At 36.0% G+C, this 23,186-nt stretch overlaps 1 protein-coding gene across 5 annotated transcripts in view; it reads left to right on the forward strand.

Annotated features, from left to right (window-relative positions):
• Positions 1-23,186, forward strand: part of OSBPL6 (oxysterol binding protein like 6) — a 99,241-nt gene that overhangs the window by 65,479 nt on the left and 10,576 nt on the right. For 2 of the 5 annotated variants that reach the window (XM_027731423.2, XM_039388023.1), the window contains exons 10-24: positions 533-625; positions 5,449-5,523; positions 9,751-9,916; positions 10,877-11,007; positions 13,077-13,184; positions 15,375-15,512; positions 16,369-16,456; positions 16,652-16,905; positions 17,268-17,405; positions 17,710-17,773; positions 18,372-18,450; positions 19,497-19,641; positions 20,761-20,905; positions 22,063-22,189; positions 22,729-22,851. In XM_027731423.2, the coding sequence (XP_027587224.1) occupies positions 533-625; positions 5,449-5,523; positions 9,751-9,916; positions 10,877-11,007; positions 13,077-13,184; positions 15,375-15,512; positions 16,369-16,456; positions 16,652-16,905; positions 17,268-17,405; positions 17,710-17,773; positions 18,372-18,450; positions 19,497-19,641; positions 20,761-20,905; positions 22,063-22,189; positions 22,729-22,851 (1,874 nt within the window). Of the gene's footprint in view, positions 1-532; positions 626-5,448; positions 5,524-9,750; positions 9,917-10,876; positions 11,008-13,076; positions 13,185-15,374; positions 15,513-16,368; positions 16,457-16,651; positions 16,906-17,267; positions 17,406-17,709; positions 17,774-18,371; positions 18,451-19,496; positions 19,642-20,760; positions 20,906-22,062; positions 22,190-22,728; positions 22,856-23,186 lie in introns of those variants that run through there. The other 3 variants (XM_039388024.1, XM_039388026.1, XM_039388025.1) reach the window with 3 other exon arrangements.

The raw sequence follows: 23,186 nt of genomic DNA on the forward strand, positions 1-23,186 counted from the left end.
GTTATGCTGAGTAAGATAACATTTTAAGTTTTTTAAGGATTGGAGACCCAAAGACCCTCAAAGACGAAGTTGCATGCTCTAGAAAAGAGGGCATAGTACAAAGGTCCCAAGTTTTGGACTGTTTCCCAGTTCAGGGTGAGTTTTCCTCTTGACAGAAAGCAACAGCACATCCTAAATCATAAATACTTTCCTCCTTTTTCACTGAATCCTTTTGAGTGCAAAAATGTCTGAGTAGTACCACGGAAGAAATCCATGAGGATTTCAAGATCGGGTCCTAAATATTGTGCACCTGTGAAAAAAGTGTACCAGTCGTTTTGCTAAATGAACCAACTATATGATATGTTTACAAAAGTGTCAGGATAGCTACGACTGATCACTGCTGCAGTTTTGGGCCCCGGTAGGAGCATTCTTCTCCTTACTTTCTAATTTGTAAATGTCTAATGCTACAATTCTTTACTAACTTGCTATATTGTCTATGTTGCTTGTATTAACTTAATAGTACTTTGTTGCTTTAACTATTTGTGTAATGTAGGCTAACTGTGTAGATATTTCAAAGAAAGACAAGCGGGTCACGAGACGATGGAGAACAAAAAGTGTCAGCAAAGATGCAAAAATTCAACTTCAGGTACTGAATGCACAATGTTTTACTTTTCACTGTACTTTTAGATTAACTTCTAATCATGAAATGATATATTAGCTGGAAGTAGGAAGTCAATGTGCTGTCTTTTATGTTTCTGATGAAGTAACTCAAATCTCAGTTTGTTGTTCAAAACCTAGAGAAATAGTGAGAAAAGTATTGATTTTACTTTCATTCAAATGAAAACATTGCCATCTAGGGAAAGGAGAGGGATCTGAATATTAGTCGATTAAGGTGCATAAAATGCAATAGACACACACCACATGGGTATACTGCTATTCTGTATCAAACTTGCAAAGAAGGGCAGTTGAAGAGATGACATCAAGCTAAAATTGGAAAACCTGTATGAAATATTAAGCACATGAATTGTCTTTGTCAAGACCTATATAGGAATATTACCAATAATAAGTATTTTCACAAGGCTTCTCTTATGGAAAAGGCTGTAAGGGAGCAAACTGAATAACCAAAGAATAAATTCTGTGGAGAAAGAATTTACTCCACCCTTCCATAGACCTGAAAGGTAAAAGCATAGCAATAAGCATAACGTGCATGTATTGCTGCCTTGTGTTTTGTTGGAGGCAGTTCTGTGTTTCAAGGTCTGATCCAGAAGTTAATCTTTTTTATAACTGAGCAACTGATAATGAAGACTATATTCAATTGGCTTTGGGAGCTAACACTCACCACTGTGATGTCTGCTACTGAATAAATAAATGTTAGCAACTTTTGATCCATTAAAATACCTGGAAATTCATACAAACTTTGAAAGCTTATAATATGTCCCCTAGAGGCACAGTAAGGAGTTTTCTGTGACTTTTTTTAAGATTAATAATCTTAAGGAAAGAAGAAATTGTAGTTGCATCAGCCTTCTCACTGCAGCTCTTGTAGGGGATTTTTCTTTCTACCTATTATACTTTGACAAATCATAATCAATTGAACAAGGAAGCATCTCTTAGGACTAAAAAGGTTTATTAACAAAGGAATTTTGGTGATTGATGTCATGTACTATTACCTGCAATTGAAGGATCACTGCTCTTCCCTGCTGCTGAATAACACAGGCAAATAAAAATATCCGGAAAATGCCTGCAAGTACTTGGTGCCTATAAAGAGTCAGAGTCACCACTGCATGTTCTTCTTTCGTGCTATAGTGGTCTCCGAGAAGTCCTATCCACAAAAATGATGAAAGCAGTCAATTTATGATGATCTATGGTGGGTCATAGTGAATAATAAGACATTCTTGTGTTGCCTAAACCTTACCAAAGTAACACTGGTCTGGGCTTCTGTCATTGGCACCCGACTCTCAAACTGCTGTTTGTGCTTTGGCAGGAATTGTGCCTCAGCTCCTGAAATTTCCGAATACATGTGGTGTGCAGGTTCATGTAAGAGAGTTTGTGTGCGTAGCACTGCTTGACACGGGTCTGTCTGTTCGTTCTGCGTTGATAATGAACTCTGCCTAACTTGGGTCAACATGAGTTCCTGGCAAGATTAATGCTGGAAATGTAAAGTTTATTTTTTTAGAGCAAAGCATTAAGTTATTGTTGACTGACTTATAAATTAATTTGTAGTGAAACAGAAATTTGTTTTAAAATTGTTTTAAATTATATGAAAGATGAAGAATCCTTTATGGCTTCTCCATTATCTTGCCTAGTTTAATGGGCTCAACACATTGTTTATTCTTCCAAGGGCTGTCCTGTCTCTTGAATGGTCTAAAGCTGTGATCTGTAGCAAGATGGCCTTACTCTGATTCACTGTGTTATTCCTAATTTGTTTTGTGTTGCCATTCCACTAAAATGTAGATTTCCTCTGATGCCTAGGTGCCCTTTAAGTTAACTCCCATTTCCTTCTACCTTCATTGGCCTCCCTCATAGGTCATTTTTTCAAGACTACTCAAACTTTCTATCAACTGTTTATCAGGATATCCACTACTGAGAATCATTTTGTCTAATTTGTGATCATTTCTTCATGGTGCTTACACATTAATTGCTATTAAATGGTTGACATTTGGTACAAAGAAAATTTCTGTTGTTGTGTTACTTTCCCCATGTCTCCATGCGTCTCATTAGTTGTAAGGAATAATGCTAATAGTAACATACTAATTTTAAGCTAGTTGCAATATTAATTCCATTTGTAGTGTTTGCACCTTTTTTTTTTTTAGAATGAGCAGTTGTTAACTACCATCAAAGACCCTCTGATAGTATGATGTTGAGAGCCATCCTTCTGGGGAACATAAAAATTAGGGAGCTTTATATACAGGTGTGTTCTTTGTGTGTAATGGGAAATGAGGGAGTAATTTTTACAGGCTTGGCATGCACTGTGTAAGATGCAAGGAGAGACTTTTCCCATCTAGATTTTGTATTGTACTTGTTACCATTTTTTGTTAATAAGATAGCTTTCGTTGTATTCTTGCTAACACATTCTGCAGTATGAATGCTAGGTGTATAATGTATTTAAAATATATTTTTTCTTGTAAGAACAGATGCTTGATTTGTTTTTTAGAAATATATAATTACCAATTAAATATACCAGTTCTGTGTGCAGTTGAATTTGCTCACACAGCTAATCCCAGTGACTAGAGTGGGGGTACCCCCTGATGTAAAATTGAGCATAGCATGTGTATGTATGTTTGCAGGTTTGGGGATTTAGAATTGTTTTTAGTAAATAGTTTAGAATTAACAGCTTGCTTTACAGGCTTTTACTGAAGAGTAATACATGAATTGCTTCTCTGAAGAAAGATTGCTTTTATGAAGGAAGTTTATTTTGGTTTTAAAAAACCCTATTTAAAATCTTATGAAAATGGCCTGCAACAACAAGTTATTTGACCTGTATTAATTGTACAAATGATACTTTTGTACAAAAACTGAATTTTGGGGTTTCAGGTTTTTTTTTCATTTCTTTCCCTTTGAGTAAAAGACTAAGTTATGATTCTCATGACAACCTAAACATATTCGAAGGAAGAAAAAAAAACATTACTGAAAAGCAATCAAATAGACAAATATTGGTTTTGTTTCCCTCAAAAGCTCAAAGTTGTGAAATTCCAAGACTAATTTTATTTTTCATTTTATTTTTTTTTTTTCCCCAGGGAAAGTAGTTTAATAGAGAGCTATATAGTATGGAGTAACCTGAAAAGTCATCTTGTTCTACTGAGGCTTTCAGCTCAGAGCTGAAACCAGATCCAGACTACGTTACTGCTTTTTTCATTAAATAAGTATTTCTTTATATTGTAACTCAGATTATGACCTCACTTTCTATCGTGTTGAGAAGAGTGTGTGGTTCTGTAAAGCTCACTGTCACCATTTTAATAATATACCTACATTCATAATCTTGCATGTATATATATTAGTACATATCTCTCTCTCTGTACATATATATGTCCCTATTATTTAAACAAGAATATTCTTCCAAACTCTTATTCACAAGATAGGCATATTTCTGTAGAGCACAAAGACCTTTACATTATGCATACGATATGTTCTCTGCTTAATGAAGTTAATACTCAGTATTTCAGAGGTTATGGACATGTTTTTTTAATGTCAGAATTATATACTACACCTGAAGTCTTCTCTTACTGTGATCATTAGACACAAGTCTTCCACTTGTCAGTAGCATTGCCACTAGTATCAGCCAGAGGGTGAAGTGTTAGGCCATTCTCAGATGCAGCAACCCTACCAGTGGGAATGTTAGAGAAGCAAGACAGTTCAGTTAATAACTGAAATACAGTATCCTGTTCTTTAGCATGTGTCCATATATCCAGTCTATACCATCGTTATTTATACAGTCCCCAGGCAGCTTTCAGAAAAAGCAAAAATGTATTTAGATCTAAAAATCTTGAAGTGGCTATAGGTGAAGATATAGAGGAATAAAAAGGTAAAGGAATTGAGAAGTGTTTTCTAAAAGCAGAAAGGTGTATTTTCTAGTCTTCCAAAATCTTAAAATGACTTCAAAATAATGACATTTTGACTAGAGGTTAAATAGAATGACTTTATGATGGGTGTGGAGCTTCTCTGCATTAGATAATTACTTGCTTGACTTTAATCTACCATGATGAATTTTCTTAAGAAAATAAAAGTGAAATTAAGCAGGATGAGGCACAAGTTAGGCATACAGAAAACAAAGTAGCTGTTGGAATACTTAGTTTTCATTTCCACTGCTTTATCTGAGTTTTTGCATTGCTTCGGAAGCCAAGTCTGCAATAATGTATGGGAAAAGTAGCTGGAACTCAAAAAAGTAATACGTGGAGAAAATGAGTCAGTAGACTCAAGGATGGATGTGGAAATGCTAGAGCTATGCATAGGAATGTTTACATAAGCAAGCTCACTAAATAACATACACACGGAAAAGTTCTACCATTGAGATGCGTGCATCTTCAATGACCACAATTTATGCACTTCCACTAATGCAAAGTGATCTCTTTCAGAATTCATCTTCTAGATGGTCTAGTGACCCCCAGAAGGAGTTTGGGTTTTGTTTCTTTTTCTGTCATGCCATAGCATCCTTTTTGTTTTCTTATTCCATTATTGCCTTATGACTCTGAATGGCAATGCTAATAAATTTTTTTTGTAGTCTTAGTGAGTGCACTGCAGTCCAATTCATCCACAGATAATTTTAGTGAAGTATTGAGCTTTTTATGTCTCTGGCATACACAACTGAAATCACGTGATATGTCCTCAACATGGGTAGGCCATAAGAGTTAACAAAATTGAAACCCACTTAAAGACTCTCCCTCTCCCTTTTCTGATCACCTTTCATTTTCCTGTGTCCCATCACCCCTTCCCTTCTCTTTTTCTACTTCCTTCTCTTCTTGCATTCACTGTCAGGAAGGGCCGGCACCGAAGGGCCAGTTCAGCACAACACGACGCCGGCAGAGACTGGCAGCTGCAGTGGCTACAACAGTGAGTGGATTTAAAAATCAAGGGATAGCTCTAAAGATGGGAAGCTGTATAACTTGATTGTGTAATAAGCTTATGAAAATGTTTCTTGCACTTTTTGGAGGTGTCTGTGCTACCCACTTTTAGCTGAGTTCCTTAGGAGTGGTCAGGCCCAACAGAAATTATTTCCATAAATGTGGGTCTGAGCTTGTTTACATGGTACATGTCCCTCCTCCTTTGTGCAAGTGCAAGTGACAGACTCAGGCCCTGCCCTATTTGAACAGGTCTTTGACATACTCTGCTATATACTATAAAATAGTATAAAAAAATGATCAAATTCTGCTGAAGATTGTTGTGACAGTCTATAGCAAGACAGCAGAACCAAGGAGATTTGTTACAAACAACCATGGAATTATAAAATTTTATTAATTTTATAAGTAATATAAGGTTAGCCTTTTCTTTTGAGACACTTTCTGTTTACATTCCATAATCCCAAAAAGTCATATTACTACTTCAGTGTCTGTATTTGGTTTTGCTAATTCTCGAAGTCTTTGACAGAAAGTATGGAGCTATAAAATCAATACAGGGACTGGGAATTAGGTGGGGGAAGTCCTGTTTGTGAAATCAAATTAGCATCCAAAGTATATCTTCAGCTGCTGCTTTATCAAGAAAATACTCATTAGGAATGCACAGTATAGACATTAGTACTAATCCATCAACTAAATAGTACAGCAGCTAGATAGGGAAGACTCTGTGCAGCCAAAGATTGAAAGGAGCTTTAAATGCATATCTCTTACCAAGCCCAAGTGGTGAATATCTTCAGCAGGCTACAGTACTCCAGGGTCTGCTGTTCCAGGCCATAGCTAAAATCCCCTAGATCAGACATAGTCTCTGCTTAAGCCTATCTTGAGCTTTTGCTACTTGAACTGCAAACTCAGTTACTGCTATGCCCTCCTAAAAAGCATGTTAGAAATCAGTGTTTCTCCAGTTTCCAGATTAACTCATCTAAGTTTATTCCTCCCTAATCAGTTGATGCTGAACACTGTGCAATAATGGATTGCTATTTTGACTTCATCAGTCTCCCTGCATAGCAGAGAAATCAGCCCGATTCCCGATTTACTTGGCTGAGCAGCTGAGTTGGTGGGAGGCTCTAACCAGTAGGTTCAGCAGTAGTTAAACAGCATTGGTAAGGGTTGTACTCCTTACCTAAAGAGTGCTTCAGTGGACAAATACAACTGGACTTTGATTGGAAGGCATTAAGGGTACAGGGAATTGGTGAGTTGTTACCTGCAGGTGAAGTGAGGACTAGTTGAAGGAGGTCTTGGAGTAACTGGAAAAAGCACAGGAGGAGGGAAAACTAGAGGCACCAAAATAACTCTGCAGCTGTTACAGTGTTTGTGACCATGGCGTGTTCTTCCTGGCTGATGCAGCAAAGTGCTCGTCTCTCCCAGTCTCTCTCTCGTCTCTCTGTGTGCATAGACCGAGGGACACAGAATTATATCAGTTAAATGCACAGCAGAAAGAGGACATTTTCCTTACAACCCACTCCACCAGGAACAGTCTGTTCCTACATTAAACCATAATTCTGAAGAAGGTGATGGATGAGTGGGTATTACGCCTCTGGCATAAAGCAGGAAGTTAGGACAAGGTTCATCTGAGGTCATGTCTGGAAGGGTGTGTATGAAGGAAACTACAGTCATGCATCAAGAGGCTAAATATTTTTTTAAAAACTTTCAAAACAACAACAATAAAAAACAACCAAAATGTGAATGGGTTATAAAGTAAGAATCAAGTCACTATTAATATAGAGAGAAAACACGTCAGTGCAAGGGAAAAAGGGTAAGAGAAATACGTTGGCAGTGTTTTTTGTACTCTTGCCTATGCAAGAGAATGAAAATTTTTGTTTAATGTGGGTTTTTTCATCTGTTATAGAAAGTAAATTGGAAACTTTTCTAAAAGATGCATATGAGGAGAGTTCATGTCAATCAATAGTTCAGTATTTTTGGTGCTTGCATTTAAAGCAGTCAGCAAGGCAGCTACTTATCTCTGTCATGTGAATGTATATTTCTTGCACATAGTGTGACAGTACTTGTAGAACATGTAAATTCTGCTTCTAGGACATAAATTAAAATATTTTTTTCCAGTAAACCTCACTTCAGAAAGAGTCCTTTTCAGCCTGCCCAGCTGAGGTATGAGGCAGAAATGATGAATCTACAGCAGATCTCTTCAGCCAGATTCATCACAGAGTGACTAAAGAGCCCCCCACCACGTGTGGGCAGCCTGCCTGCAGCTCTGCTAGTCTGTGTGGGTCTGGGGCAGCCTGACCCATCCCCACAGGCACCTGGGGCTGTGGGGACTCTCCCTCAAGTTCCTGCATTATAGCTGGGATCAGCTTCTTTCCTCCCTTCTGGATGGTCTGAAGGGTTAGGGACATGCTCCACACACACAGAGGTATCAGGGCTACTCTGCCCTCCTGGAGCCACCTGGAGCAGTTGAACCTTTGCGGTGCTCTCCATCAGAAGGTTCTGGAACACGCTCTCCGATTTAAGAAGAGGAGAGGTTTTTTAAAGGAAATTTGAAATTAACCTACATTTAGCCACAGTAGTCTGTTAACCTAGTTTTCCTGGGCTCTTAAAAGAGGCAGTCTGGTGCTTGCAAAGAAGATAATGGGTTAAATATCCAGTACAAATGGAAGGAATTTATTCTATACATCTCCTGTTAATGAAATCTTCTTGATATGAGGCGAAAATGAGGTCCAGTAAAAACTACCTACTTTGTTGATATAACTATAACTCAAAATACATGAGAGAAGGAATAAAGCTTATATTGGATAGGTGCCACAAAGCTAATGTTTTAGATGCTATATATATCTGGAAATTGAGGAAGAACAGAGTGGAAAATGGTATTTCACAGAATATGCTCATGAGTGGCATGATGAATAGATCCCACAGGATTTTGAGGGTTACATTGGAGAATCAGAAATCTAAAACATATACAGCTTTTACAGGAAGGGATTGATAAAACCATTCCCCAGTCTAATCAAATAACAAGGTACCAAGTTCAACCACTAATGGCAGTATAGAACTAATCTGTTGATAAAAATTCTTAGTAATATGACTTTTTATGTTTGCTGCTCTTTGTCATGCCTTGGAAGAGACATTTTGTATTTTGGCCTCATTGTTCATATTTGATTAATTACATTGGGCCACAGTGTGAAAATTCTTGATATTTGATCAATGTGATGAAATGAATTAGATTTAATGTGTTAAACAGTGCTTACTATATTAAAAAGTGCTTAAAGTTTAAGTAACAGAATTTAGTTCTGCATGCCTTTCCTTTGCATTTACATTTGAAAATTGGGTTCTTGGCCTGATTTTCATACAAATGTGTGTAAATGGTAACATAAAAATAAAATACAACATATACTCACACACACATCACATATATAACAGTGGGAGCCATATACTGCATATGTAGCATACAGGTAGCTGCTCAATACACGATACATATATATGTAACTTAGAAATTCTTGTTTTATTACTGTACCTGAAAAGTATAGGAGAAAGAGAAGTGGAAATGATAATAAACTAAATTCTTTAATCCATCTTACTAAACCATATCCTTCTGCATTTATTTATGGTTCATGCGCTTTAAATGAAAATCAGGTGGATTTTTCATTTTATTTGTTGTTGTTGTTTATTTGTTTAGTTTGAAAGAAAATAGAAAGACTGTATGCTTTTTCCGTCTTCATAGTTGCCGTTACAATGAGTTTCAGCTAAAGGTTTACCAGTAGTTTTGAAAAACTTCAATGATATATTTGATAATGTTATATCCTGTTTCTAGGTCTGTGGAGGAACTTGCATACTTCAAATGTTGGTATTGTAACAACTGTCATCTACATGTACTGTCAAATGTTCAAATATAAAGGAGCATGTCTCATGGTTCAATTTTCCAGTAATCTTCTAAGCATTAGGAAATTGTCCATTTTTGAAACATTAGAATTTAAATGCTCCTTCATTAGCTGTTAGCTTTGTATTTAGGTCACCTCTTGTCTGTTACAGTGAAAAACTTCAAGAGAATTCTGCATCAACTGTGTTGAGATTTAAGAGAGTAAGAAGTTACATGTTCACTCTCACCATGTTCTTCACATTTTGAACTAAGTCTTTTCAGAAGAAATTTATATTTTGCTTCAACAGGGTCAAAAGTTTGGTTATACCTTATACAATATTTCTTCACTGTTTCTTGCTGTAGGTCCCTTTCAGTGCTACAATGTCACCCATTCGATTGCATTCATCCAATCCCAACCTTTGTGCTGACATTGAGTTTCAGGCTCCCCCAAGCCATGTAACAGACCCTCTGGAGTGCTCTGCTGAGTACATGAAGCTTCAAGAAGAATTCTGCTTGATGGCACAAAAAGGTAACTGGAAATGTCAAGCCTTTCCTGTAATGTGCTTCTCTGTTGTGTTTCTTTATTGCCTTCACTTAGTTATGACCAGGGCATTCATCTGCATTAGATGATAATGTGTAAGAATTTTTAGCTGGTCAGGTGGCTTACATAAAGACAATGTGTTATATTTTCCATGAATGTCATAAATATAGAGATAGGTAAACTCTCTATCTGATGTGAGATTGTTTTACAGGTCTTCTGAACTACTTTATGCATCCTGTAAATATGTGACTGAACTTGCAACCATTTTCTTTGTCAATAAAATGCTTTCTTTCTCCCCAAAGATGAATCAGAATGTCACTGCTACACATAATGTTGTGCAATTCATTTTTGTGCAATATTTTCTATGTCAGTGGAAACAATGGAAAATGTAAGGGAATGTACTTTAGAAATGCCCTTTTATTGTCAGTAAATGAATGCTCCTACAAACTGAAAAATACTATTTTTAAAAGGGTTTGTTATCAGTTTGCTATCTGTTATATAACAAGCACAGAAAAAATGTGAGACTGACATCTTAAAAAAGTTTAAAACCTGTTTAAAGACCAAGTAATCCTCTTTATTAGTGCAATATTAAGTCTTAGCAGAACTGATTTTTCTGTTTTTCTAAAACATATAAATAAAAAACAGAAAGAAAAGAACACACATTGGAAACAGTTTTCCCAAATATGCACCTTTCCATATGTTCAGTACCAAGAATATTCCTAGGTGACTTATGTGTGAACATACAGTATGCACATTACAATCACAAGCTGTAAGTGTTTGTACTTAATTTGACATGGCATACTTGAAGTTCAGATCCTTGTTTCAAGTGTCCATAATTGTGGGATGGAAGTCTCACTCACTGTCTTTATTGCTGAAATATTGTAATAGATGTCAATGTGATTTCTGTAGCCAAGAAAACACTTGTTTTATTTTTCTCTTTTTGCTTAGTGCATTCTCTTTTGAAGTCTGCCTTTAACAGCATAGCTATAGAGAAGGAGAAACTTAAGCAGATTGTTTCTGATCAGGATCTTACAGGCCACAATGCTCAAATAGCACACCTCAGACAGTCCCTCTCTCAGGTATGTTCTTAATTTCATTTTGAGCACATCTAGCTTGCCAGATGCACTATTTCTTTTGTATTTTAGCCATTTCCTGATGTAAAAGGAGCCAAGAAAAAGCTAAGTTCTTGACTAGAACTATGATGTGTTCTTTTATGACATTGCTCTAACCTCAGTGCATGTGGAGGTAAATTACACAATTTGTAAATTACACAATTACACAGTTTGTTTGTGTAAGCATGTATCTGTTATGGTTTTCCAAAGTAAAGAAAAAGCACCAAATCTTTTTATACAAATGCTAAATATCTTTCCTGGAACTATTTCCAGCACAGCCAAGGAGATATTCTTGTTTTCATAATTAAGTTTTAAATTTTGACTGTATGTTGTCAGATTTGTTTTATATGTCACTGTCTCTAACCGCACCAGGAATCTTGGGTTACAAGATAATCATGGGTAAATTGAATTTTCAGATACACGCCTCTTACTGTCCAGCATTTCTCCCACTTAAGCTAAAGGAAAAATTACAATTTGCTTTAGTGGGGGAGAAGGAGTAAAGCAACAATAAGTCCTCATGTTACCAAATAGCTCAAATTTTTTAATTCATTGTCAATGAAGTATAAAAGCTTTTGCTGGATCTGTATGGAGGACTGCATCTGCGTGAATATGAGCAGAGGTTTAAAGACAAACTTTTTTATAGATATAGTTACAGATGCATATCATGTTATGCAGATTGATTACTGTGTGTTGTAATAAGAAAAGGTTAAGGACAAGAGATAAGGATAACCATTTCTGGTAATTAATACAAATTAACTAAGACCTGTGGGGATTTATTAGCAACTTGTATTTTAAAAAAAGGAAACAGGTTTTCTTCTAGGTCCTGGCCTGCATTGTTAGTTTAGAAGTCTCTGTCACACATTAGTTCATAGTCTTAATGGAGAATAAATGGAAAATTGACTGTGACTCGGATTGTCCAGTCTCATGACCAGGTTTGAGCAGTTTAAGAAGCTACTGCCAGGCTGCTGTTAAGTCATCACCTTCCCTTCCTGGTAGATGGCAACTTTAAGCATGCCCAGACTGTTTCAGAACAAAGCAAAATTGGGTACTTTAAACTGTTTAGTGACAGTTTAAATTTACCTATTTTACTTTGGTCCTGCTTTGTCTCAGTACATTCATGCAGTTTCTTCCTGAGTCTGCACTAGGGGGAGATAGAACAAGATTCTTTCATCGTAATAGTCTTTGTCTACTAAAACAGCCTGTCTTTCTGTTGTTCTTTTCTATGGTCCTCAGTGCTGAGAGTATATTAAGGTTAAGCCAGTTCACGTTCTAGATATGTAGCATATTCTACTTTTTCTGGATTTCAGAATCTTGCATGTGAATCTTTCCAAATAACAGATAATATGTAAATGTGCACCCAAATTTATAATCTAGGTCGGACTTTAAAATAGGAGAAAAATCAGCAGATATCAGATATCAGCCTAATTCTGTTCGTGTTTGTGACACTGTAATGGATCAGTAGTTTGAAATAAGTACTCAAAAACAAATCTATAAAATTGATCTGGACGGGCAGACAATGATAATAGCAGTTGTGTTGATTTTACCAGGAGTGAAGCAATTTCTGTTTTCAGGCTCTAAGTGCTGACAGCCTTGATTTGGAAGGGGCTGTACAGTTGTAAGCCCAGATTGCCTCTTGGGGTATTTTGTGGGTAGTTCCTGTTTGTTGTTCTGCAGTTTCACTCTTTCTTGCTGTATTCACTCCCCACTTCCATAATGTACATAACACACCAGTACACCTGCCAAAGAGCTATCTAAAGAATTAAGGTAGAATGCCAGTGTTACACTGTGGGAGAACATCCGTTCCCCCTGTTTCCTGAAAATCACTGAAGGCAAAGTAACCAAAGGTTAAATCATGTTAGAGAGGATCTCAAAATAGGTATCTCTCTATAAGTGGAAGAAAGGAGGTTCTGTGATTCTTAGGAAATTGCGGGGAAGAAGATTTTTTCTTTTTTTTTTTTTTTTTTTTTTTTTCTTTTTTTTTGGTCTTTAATGCTTACATTTTAATTTTAAATGAAATGTGCAATTTTTATTTTAAGGCTCTCAACCAGAATGCTGAACTAAGGAGTCGCTTGAACAGAATACATTCAGAATCTGTTATTTGTGATCAGGTTGTCAGTGTAAATATTATCCCTAGTCCTGATGAGGTAAGACTTTGGCCTTTAATGGATTTAGAGTACAAACAAACCTTGCTAATTCTCACTGATAGCTTAAACACACCTGACAAATAATAGAGTTTTTCAGATTGGCAAGTGTTCATTCGTAGAAGAAATCAGGTTATATTTCCTTACATAAAATAAAACTTCTGTCTTTTGTTTTGCATATGTCAGACCTTATGAAAGAACTCAGCTTGATCTCTTTAGAGGAAGAGAGAAGGACTCCAGTTTTGGAATATTAATTGTTGACTGTGGGAATTAGTGAGGTTTTACTGTATTTGAATGTAACACACAGTACCTAACCAATTCTGTATATCAGTTTCTTGCCAAATCAACAGAACAGTTTAGTATTTAAAGGCCTTATTTTGCAATTCCTTAAAGGACCTGACATTTTGTAAGTATCTTGAGTGGTACTGCTAAAATCAAAAGGTTCAGTCTATGAACCAAGCACTACACTAATATGCTTGCAACATCTAGTCTTTCTTGTTTTGCTCAACAGATTAGCGAACATTTGTATTAATAACAGCGAGCTTCCCTCATGACAAATCTGAATTTATGAGCTGTAATATATTACAATTAATATGGTTACTTTGACAACCATTCTGCTTGATTTTACCAAAATGGTTTTGATTTGTCATTTCTACTATTTTTTTATGCATATGCCATTTTAATTAACATACTCTTGTCTCCTAATTATTTCTTCCAACAAGAAAGAAAGGTTAAAATATGTTTCAAATTACTTTTGTTAATTTGCTTTTTGAAAGCATCCAAACAATTTTTCCAAGAAACCAGCATGCTGGAGATAGGCAACAGAAGACAAAAGTGAAGTGGTGCCACAGCACAGCAATCTGCAGTGAAGTTCTAGGCAATGACCATCTCTGTTTTGTATTTTTTGTTGGTTAGCTGTTTCTTTTTCAGATGTACATTGTTATCCTGGTAGATGTGTGCCTGACTGAAGGAGCTTTTCGAAGAGGTTTCCAGATCTCTCATTCAGTTCTTCTATTGATTGTTTTGTATATGTATAATCTTGCAGTGTGTAGATAATTCCCATATAAGCATCTTTTTCAGGTAGAGGCATGTGTGTTTTTTCAAGTCCCTCTAGCTTATACAAAACTTCAAAATTTTAATCACTTCCTGTAAAGATTACAATGAAATTACTTCTATTTTCATTGTAATTCATCCAACATCACAAACTACCTACAAGCTTATAAGTCCCAATGAAAAAGAAATGGGTTTTGACCTCTTGGTTTGTTTATGGGAGTTTTTGTGATTTCTTTTCTTAGTGCATTTTGAGGTAACTGTATAGAATAATGCTACTGGATTAAGATGTCAACAAAACCATATGCAGGACATCTGGAATAAGATTAGTGGGGATTGAGTTGCAATCCGAAGAGTTAACTGTGTTTAGAAGGGCTTCAGTAGTTTCATCTGTATTATCTCCCAGAAGCAACATGCTGTATAAATTAAGGGATTAAGTCAGAAGCCTGTTTCCCTCCACAGCAGCAGATCCTTTCGTAAAACGGTACAGGGAGAGAATCTTAGTTTTCCTTAATGCGATAACCATAGAGAATTTGTTCCCTTTAGTAGTATTGAGTCAGTGTTAATGGCATAATTCAGATGAGATTTGGAGTACAAACATGAAATAAAAGCCCACAAATATATATTTTACCCATCCTCCTAAATATTCAGACATTACAACCATTGTTACTAAACTGGTTCACCAGGTCGTTTATTTGGAAGGTAACTTATAACTCCCTGACCTTATAAAAATTTATATTCAAATTTTGGTTGTATCAAGGCTCGGTCCCAGTGATGTAATTTGTTATAACCAGGTGTCCTTTCATCTGAATTTCATGTTTGAACTTGTCTGACACAATCCAGCTATTGTCCACAAAATCATTCCTTTCAACAGAGAATTAAATCTGCAATTTCATGCTACTAAAACTTAGCAGTAGATGCTGAGCAGGCCTCAAATGAGGACATGTATCTCTCTGTTCAAAATGTGCTTTGTTTTGTAATTCTCAGTCTCATCTGTTAGGTACACACACAGTACTACTAAAATACTGTCTTTACTCTCTGTGCTTATATTTGGCATAAAAAAATTAGTGAGGTGATTTACACCTTCTATGCATATTTCTTGTATATTAGAAATAATTTTACTTTTCTGTGCTTTATTTACAGACAGGTGAACAAATTCATGTCAGTTTGCCACTGTCTCAGCAAGTTTCTAATGAAAGCAGGCTCTCTATGTCTGAATCTGTTTCAGAGTTCTTTGATGCACAGGAAGTGCTTTTATCTGCCAGCTCGTCAGAAAATGAGGTAGGCTATGACAGCACACTGCAGCTTTGCTGTTGGACAGATTTAGGTATTGCTACCACTACTGAATTACTTTTTTTTATATAATGCTACTTAGAAGATGTAGATAAATAAACATGAGACTACCATCTGACGAGGTGCAGATGTTCCCTGAAGTGTAAAACTGAGTTGAAACTTATTTGTATCAGTAGCTTATATTCAGAGCATGTCCTTTCTAGTTCCACATAAGGATGACATAGACAGGAACAGTTATGTCTGACTATGCAGTCAACTAAATTTAGATTCTAAAATATTCTTAAAAAAACCCCCAAACAACAGTCCTCTACTATACACATAATCTCTGTAATGAGAGAAATAGACCAAAAAGTAGTATTTCTGGAAAAAATTACTGTTTAAAACAATTCTTAAAACCAGTCCTAACACCAGTGTGATTCTTGTTTTGCAAAATGATAGGATGATATTTATATAATTTTTTTCTGAAACAGAAGCTGCGTTTTATCGTTTGCTTCTTTTTAAAGAGCACAAATGGGACTCTCTCTTCTCACCTTCCTAGCACATTATGTTGTCAATTTTTTGTTCATCTTTGATCTCACTTGAAGCCACCTTTTGCAAATTTAATATTTGTTTTTGGCTTCGTAGTAAGAAAGTCAGAAACATGAGGAGAATGTAGCATTTGTTTTGACACCTTTAGTGCATCAGCAGTATGGGCTGATTGAAACATCCAGCTGATTTAGTTAAAAGCTCTAATTGAGTAAAGATTATTTCTTTGAATATTTGTGTTTCAGTTTACTATTTTTGTCTAATTTGGCAGTATATTTTATATGTATTTGAGTTAATTGACATTTTATTTATGTTTTAGGCTTCTGATGATGAATCTTATATCAGTGATGTGAGCGACAATATATCTGAGGACAACACCAGTGTTGCAGACAACATTTCTCGGCAAAGTATAGTGTTTCAAACTTTGGAAAATTACATTTGCTATGTTCATGTGCCAGAATTACTGCATGTCTGTACAAGACCAACTCAGCTGAAAACAGTGAAGTTGGGCTTGCTTGTTCTGGCAATGAATTGGTTCGATGGAGAAGTCTATTTTTCTTAATCTGGTTCTTTCTTATGATAATATTTTTTTCCCTTCCCAGTTCTTAATGGTGAGCTAACAGGAGGCGCATTCAGAAATGGACGGAGAACTTGTCTCCCAGCTCCCAGCCCTGACACCAGTAACATCAATCTGTGGAATATTTTGAGAAATAACATTGGCAAAGATCTTTCCAAAGTATCCATGCCAGTTGAGCTAAATGAACCTCTGAATACCTTGCAACATCTTTGTGAAGAGCTGGAATACAGTGAACTCTTGGACAAGGCTGCTGAAACAGATGATCCTTATGAACGCATGGTAATAAATTTAGTGTAGCACTTCTGTCTGTATTGAAAAGGGAGTTGTCGAATGGAGGTCCAGGCAGGGTCCTCTCTTGCTCTCTCTTTGCAGAACAGACCTGGTCGAAGGTAGAAAAACAGTGTCATGTACAAATTGTAGTTTTAAGGGACTGTTGAAAGACTGAATGAGGCCATGAATAAAAAGAAATTATATCAACAAAAGGAATACAGTTTATGCTAGTTTTGGCTGGGATGCATGGCTTCATTCTCAGGCATGCTTCATTAATCCAATTTTCAGTCTGGGTTGTGTGATACCATATAGTAATGGCATGTACACAAGAATCTCTACCTATTCTCACGTGCTTGTCTGTATTTTCACAGGTTCTCATAGCTGCTTTTGCAGCGTCAGGCTATGCCTCTACCTACTTTAGAGCAGGAAGCAAGCCATTTAACCCTGTGCTTGGAGAAACTTATGAATGTATTAGAGAAGACAAAGGATTTAGATTTTTCTCAGAGCAGGTAAAACTTTTTTCTAGATAGAAACTCCCATTTAGATTCATATTTTGGTTTCTTCATTTTTATAGAATAATATCATTTTTTTATTTCTAGTTAGAATGGTTTGCTTTCTTAGCAGTAAATAAATATTGTTAGTATGAGTGAGTTTCATTAAATGCTAGAAGGTATACGTTTTTATAGTAATCGCAAGGAACTGTTTTAAGTACAAACATTTAAGTTGTCTCTGTTTTCATAGACACATAGACACAATTGTACTGTCTCAGGAATGAAAATGAAATGTTTTTAACTCAGCCAAACTGTTTTCCAGGTTAGCCACCATCCTCCAATTTCGGCCTGTCACTGTGAATCGAAGAACTTTGTGTTTTGGCAAGGTATACTTTTTTAATTTAAAAGTGTAACTCCTTTTTGATTGTCAAGTAAAAGCTGAGATTTGCGTTTGGAACTTACTCAAAATTTCTCTGCTTATTTTTGAAGTAACATATTATAAACTGATGCTCTGATTTCACTCCAAATTCTCATTCTTAAGAGTGAGCAGATGTGTTACAACTTCCCTTGTCATTTGCAGTCTGTTTTTACTTTTCTGTTTAAAAGCTTTTTACCAAGAAAGTTACTATTTCTTATAAATGCAAGCAGTTCTTTTTACGCATTTGAACAAATAACTCTTTTTTTTCCCTTGTATCTATTGACATATTCCTTTAATTTATATTGAATGTCTTCATGAGGGATTTGACAATAATGTAGCACAGACATGATTCCTAGAAGAAAATTAAACTTATCTTTAGTTTTTCTGACCTAATGTAATTTTCTAGTATTTTTTTTCTTTTGTATTATCATGGCAAATTGATACTATCTACTGTCCTATTTTGAACCGGGTGGTCTAGCACAGATCATCTCTCATGTCACACTGATCACTGCAAGGGGGAGACTTTGGTCATTTTAGTTTTTTAAATCTTTCACTATTATACTCAGATATCAGGTGGAAAAACAAATTCTGGGGGAAATCAATGGAAATTCTGCCAGTTGGAACCTTGAATGTGACTCTTCCAAAGTAAGCTACTGTCCTCTCTCCTTTTGTTTTCAGTCTTTGCTGGAATCTAATCTGTACTGCCTTGTAAATATGGGGGGAAAGGTATACAGACATCACATGAATTGTACTGGTGAGGGTTAGTGCCTGGCTCAAATGTCTCCTTAGTGTTCAGGTGGGGTTACTGAAGCATTTTTGAGCCTGAAGATCCATTTCATTTTTTGTAGGAAAAATATGCAAACTCTCTAGAAAGCCATGGAGAGAGGGGGATAGAAATGTTTCAGGAGAGAGAACCCATGTTTTATATGTGCAGTAGTGAACAAGGCTGCTGTATAGGACTGTCAGCAGCTAGCACTGTCCTAAAACTCTCAGTGTTGCTAAGTGTTCCGTCAGAACAACCACTAGTGGCCATATAAGTCCTTTTTTCAAAATGTAGGTAAACTAAAGCATGTTCTTCAGGTGTTGGCAGAGTAGTGAGAAGTAGTAGTTTCACTGCAGGTAAGACTCTGAAGCTCTGATGGAGAATGTGCTTTGCACAATATAATAATACCCTCATTTTATTCTTGTTTGACATTAGAGATCCTCTGGCTCTGGATAGTTGTTACAGAGGGAAAGGGATGATGCGCCAATGTGCTCCTGGCTTCCTTCCTTTCCTTGATCTTCTTTTCACATTTATTTTGTTCTGTTTGTGATTTATTTATATTGTCAGCTTATAACCTCAATTCAGCCATATGTTGGTCTGTGAGACACCATCCTACCCCTAGAGGAATTGTGGCCAAAGCACTTTACTGTGAGGACAGTGAATATTCCATGCAGGGCTTCAGTGGTTCATAATGTCTTGATTTGTGGTTCATAGCACCATTCTACAGTTCTCTGCACGGGAGCTTAGGTGAGCTTCTCTAGGGAGGATTAATAATGTACCCAGAAGCAGTACTTCATTACTGTAAGCTATGCAGACATTTATGAGCAATACGGTCTTGTATTTACAATAATGGAGCAATGTTTTACTTTTTTGTCAGTAAAGATCATGATTAATAGATGTTACCAACTAGTTTTTAATTTGTTCTTAGGTACGGAGACTACTATGTCTGGAACAAAGTCACTACTTGCATACATAATATTCTTAGTGGAAGGAGATGGATAGAGCACTATGGAGAAATAACTATCAGAAACACAAAAAGCAGTATTTGTATTTGTAAACTCACATTTGTCAAGGTAACATATGGATCCTAATACATATCCTGTATTTATATAATTACATAATTTAAGCATACATCAGTTTTTGATTTCTTCAGTATTCCTGAAATCCACATTCCACATTTTATCTTATCAGTTTTCATAAACATGTAAATTGTCAAATGAAAATGCTATGTCAAATGGTTTGATTCTGTTCCACTGAATCTTTGACATCAGTGTGTTCCATTGCTGTATAGTTGTGTGCTATACTGTTCCTGGGTTCAGATTAAAAATCAAATGTCAATTTTTTTTATATTACCACAATGAAAACACAAAGTCACTGTGTGCTACTGTGCTTTTACTTCTGCCTTTACTAGAATTTGTTGGTCAGTATTTTATCTCTTTAGATTAAATAATGCTGCTTTGGTTCATAGTATTTTAATATCGAGGCAACGACCATATATAAAAATAGAACTCTGTATAGCTATGTTATCATTTATTACTATCAATTATTTTCCCTAAAAATAAGTCTGTCTCCATATTGCAACAAAAGACATCTATACCATCGCAGTGTTAGCAATGGAGTGTTGCCATAAATCTGAAATCTGTGTTTTGATTGATGTTCTGAGAATGGGCAACTGGCTCTTAGATGAAGGTGTAAGAAATAAATGTGTCTAAGAAAAGCAAAACAGAGAAGAGAAATAGAAAGAAACAAATAACAAATAATATTGGCTGAATGTCTTCCTTGCTGCAAGCAGTAGTGCGTGGCACCCATCAGAGGATTTCCTTACAGGTACGAGTATTTCTTCATATAGGAAGAGGAGAGTTAGCTGGCTCTGACTGGCAAAGTGTCCTTTTCACAGAATTATGTGGGATTTGGGTTATTGAATGACAATGTTGTTCCTAGATGCGCAGATAATTTAAATCCTTTTATGCCAAAACCACGTAGAAAATTATTCAGGGTTTCTCATATATTAAATCAATTAATATTTAGATCATCTGACTTTCGAATTTTGGTAGTCTTGGTTCCCAGTGAGCTGTTCCAATACAAAATTTGGACAGTGGGTGCCATGTAGCAAGATTCATGCAGTATGTGTATTGGTACAATGGGTAGAGTGAAAAAGAGCATGAACTAGTAATTTTTGCTTAAACTTGCAGGTGAACTACTGGAATTCAAATGTAAATGAGGTCCAGGGTGTTGTGATAGATCAAGAAGGGAAAGTGGTTCATCGTCTCTTTGGAAAGTGGCATGAAGGCCTTTACTGTGGAGTTGCACCTTCAGCCAAATGCATATGGAGGCCAGGTAGGAAGCTCATGAGAAACTCCAGCAGGTGTTGTGGGGTAAACCTAGACTATGTAAAGCTGTTTTAGCCTTTGCTTTAAGTACACAAAATACCGCTAGAGAAATTAAAATTCCTGGCTAGACAAATAAACAAGAACTTACATGACTTTAAAATAATGGTAAACGAAAGTGTTCTTACAGGGCATAATCTTCTACATCACAGTCTGACTCCAGGTCAGACTGGATTCTTAGAATATAAGAATACATAAGAATAAAATTAAGAATAAAACATAAGAATAAAATTAAGAATAAGAATAAGAAAATAAAGAAAATAAAGAAATAAAGAAAATAAAGAAACAAAAATTAAGAATAAGAATAAACATAAGAATAAAATTAAGAAAAAAAACGGGTGTCTGGGCTGGCCAGTCTGCCTTCTCACAGAGAGTGAGGTAACTCACTTGGATTCAACAAATACGAGTTTGAGTTTGTTGTCTTTATTAGTTTTATTAGCTTAAAGAATTGGTCATCAGAGATGGTAAGCGCCTATGATTTTAAGATCTAATTTCAACTTCCTTACTGCTTGCTTAGAGGTGCTGAGGTTGAATGAATCATCCTTTGCATCTGTATCTTTTGTACATGCATGTATCTTTCATACATGCATTATCCAGGAATTGTCACTATTCTTAGTATTTTGAATCCTGCTCTGTATCTGCAGTATTTTGAGCCCTGCTTTGCATCCTGCTCTGCAATGTCTACTTTGACTGCTGATAGTGCAGTAAGGTGTTGGACAGTGGAATCAGTCTGTGAGTGAGCAGTAAGTTCCAAAATGAACTCTAAAGATCAGTTAAGGTCAGGTTTTAGACAGATATTTGTTAAACCCACTTTCTGGGGAACAGCAAATTATTTTTAACTTGAAAATCTTGAAAACATTAATTTTTATTTTAAAAGAAGTGAAGATCACAAAATTTTTAGTCTATTAGCATGTAATTACAACCTCTGCAGATAAGCAGTTGAAATTAATATTTAGTGAATTTTGTTCCACCTAGTTTTGATGCTTTTTAATTGTAAGAGTAAAATATATTATTTTTTTCTGTTAAAATTTAATAAAGAAAGGAATCTCTTGCATATTTAGAGTTATAGCTTAAAAAGCTTTTTTTCTTTCTCTTATATGCATACAGGCTCGATGCCAACCAATTATGAACGTTATTATGGCTTCACAAGGTTTGCTATTGAGTTAAATGAATTAGATCCTTTATTGAAAGATCTTCTTCCTGCAACAGATGCCCGCTTCAGGCCAGATCAAAGGCAAGAACGCTTATTTATACACTTAATATTTGGTGGGCTTAAGGCTGGGTTTGGCTGAGTCTGGAATTTTGTCTGTGTCTTCACTGCAGTCTGAATTAAGCTTTGGAGAATTCTGCTAGTAGAGAAGACAGTATTGCAATCAGATTTCTGCTTTACCCAGTTGAGTTAAAGTAGAAAGCTTCTTCTATGGTAAAGTTATAGTGCAACCTTGGGGCAGATTTCTCCTAACAAGCTGAAAGACAGGCTCTGAATGTCATGCCCTCCTGCTATGAATGGAAGCAACACTAATTCCCTCCAAGTTCTCAGTTCATAGTACTTTAGCATTTGTGATATGCTGAAGTTACTGAAGAAAGTGTATGCCTTAGGCTATAGGTCAGGCACATGTAGCTGGGAAGTCACATCTCAGACTAGATCTGAAAGTAGGTACAACACAGACAGCAGACTTGGCTTCTGCTTGCCTTTTGTGGTGATTGGTGCTAAAAAAACCCCTTGTAGTCGACACTGAATGATTGCTATAGGGCCTGCTGTTATTCCTACAGGCTTCTGGAGGAAGGAAATATAGAAGCAGCAGCATCTGAGAAACAAAGAATAGAGGAACTTCAGAGAGCTCGGAGGCGGTACATGGAAGAAAATGGCATCGAATATGTACCCAAATTTTTTAAGTGAGTCTATTTACTTGAGTGATAAGTCTCTGTTTTCCATAGTGTAACTGGACAAAGTACTACAAGAGTTACCACCAACCTAGTCTGTTACTCATGAAACCTTGGAAAGTTGCAGTTTCAAGAAACATAATTAGATACCTGATCTCTGCGTGAAGCATTTTTTACATAGTTTAAAGCTTCATAATGGAAAGATCACTTTCTCACAATGGACAACAGCTATACAAGCCAAATGAACCCCTTGGCCAATGTTTTTGAACTTTGAAGTGGCATAGAAGTATAATATTGAAATCTCAGATTTACCTAGGTTATTTTTTTAAGTCATTGCATAAACCAAG

The sequence above is a fragment of the Pipra filicauda genome, unplaced genomic scaffold (genome assembly GCF_003945595.2).
Source record: "Pipra filicauda isolate LSUMZ 115617 unplaced genomic scaffold, ASM394559v2 scaffold5_size6683894_pilon, whole genome shotgun sequence".
Taxonomy (NCBI): domain Eukaryota; kingdom Metazoa; phylum Chordata; class Aves; order Passeriformes; family Pipridae; genus Pipra; species Pipra filicauda.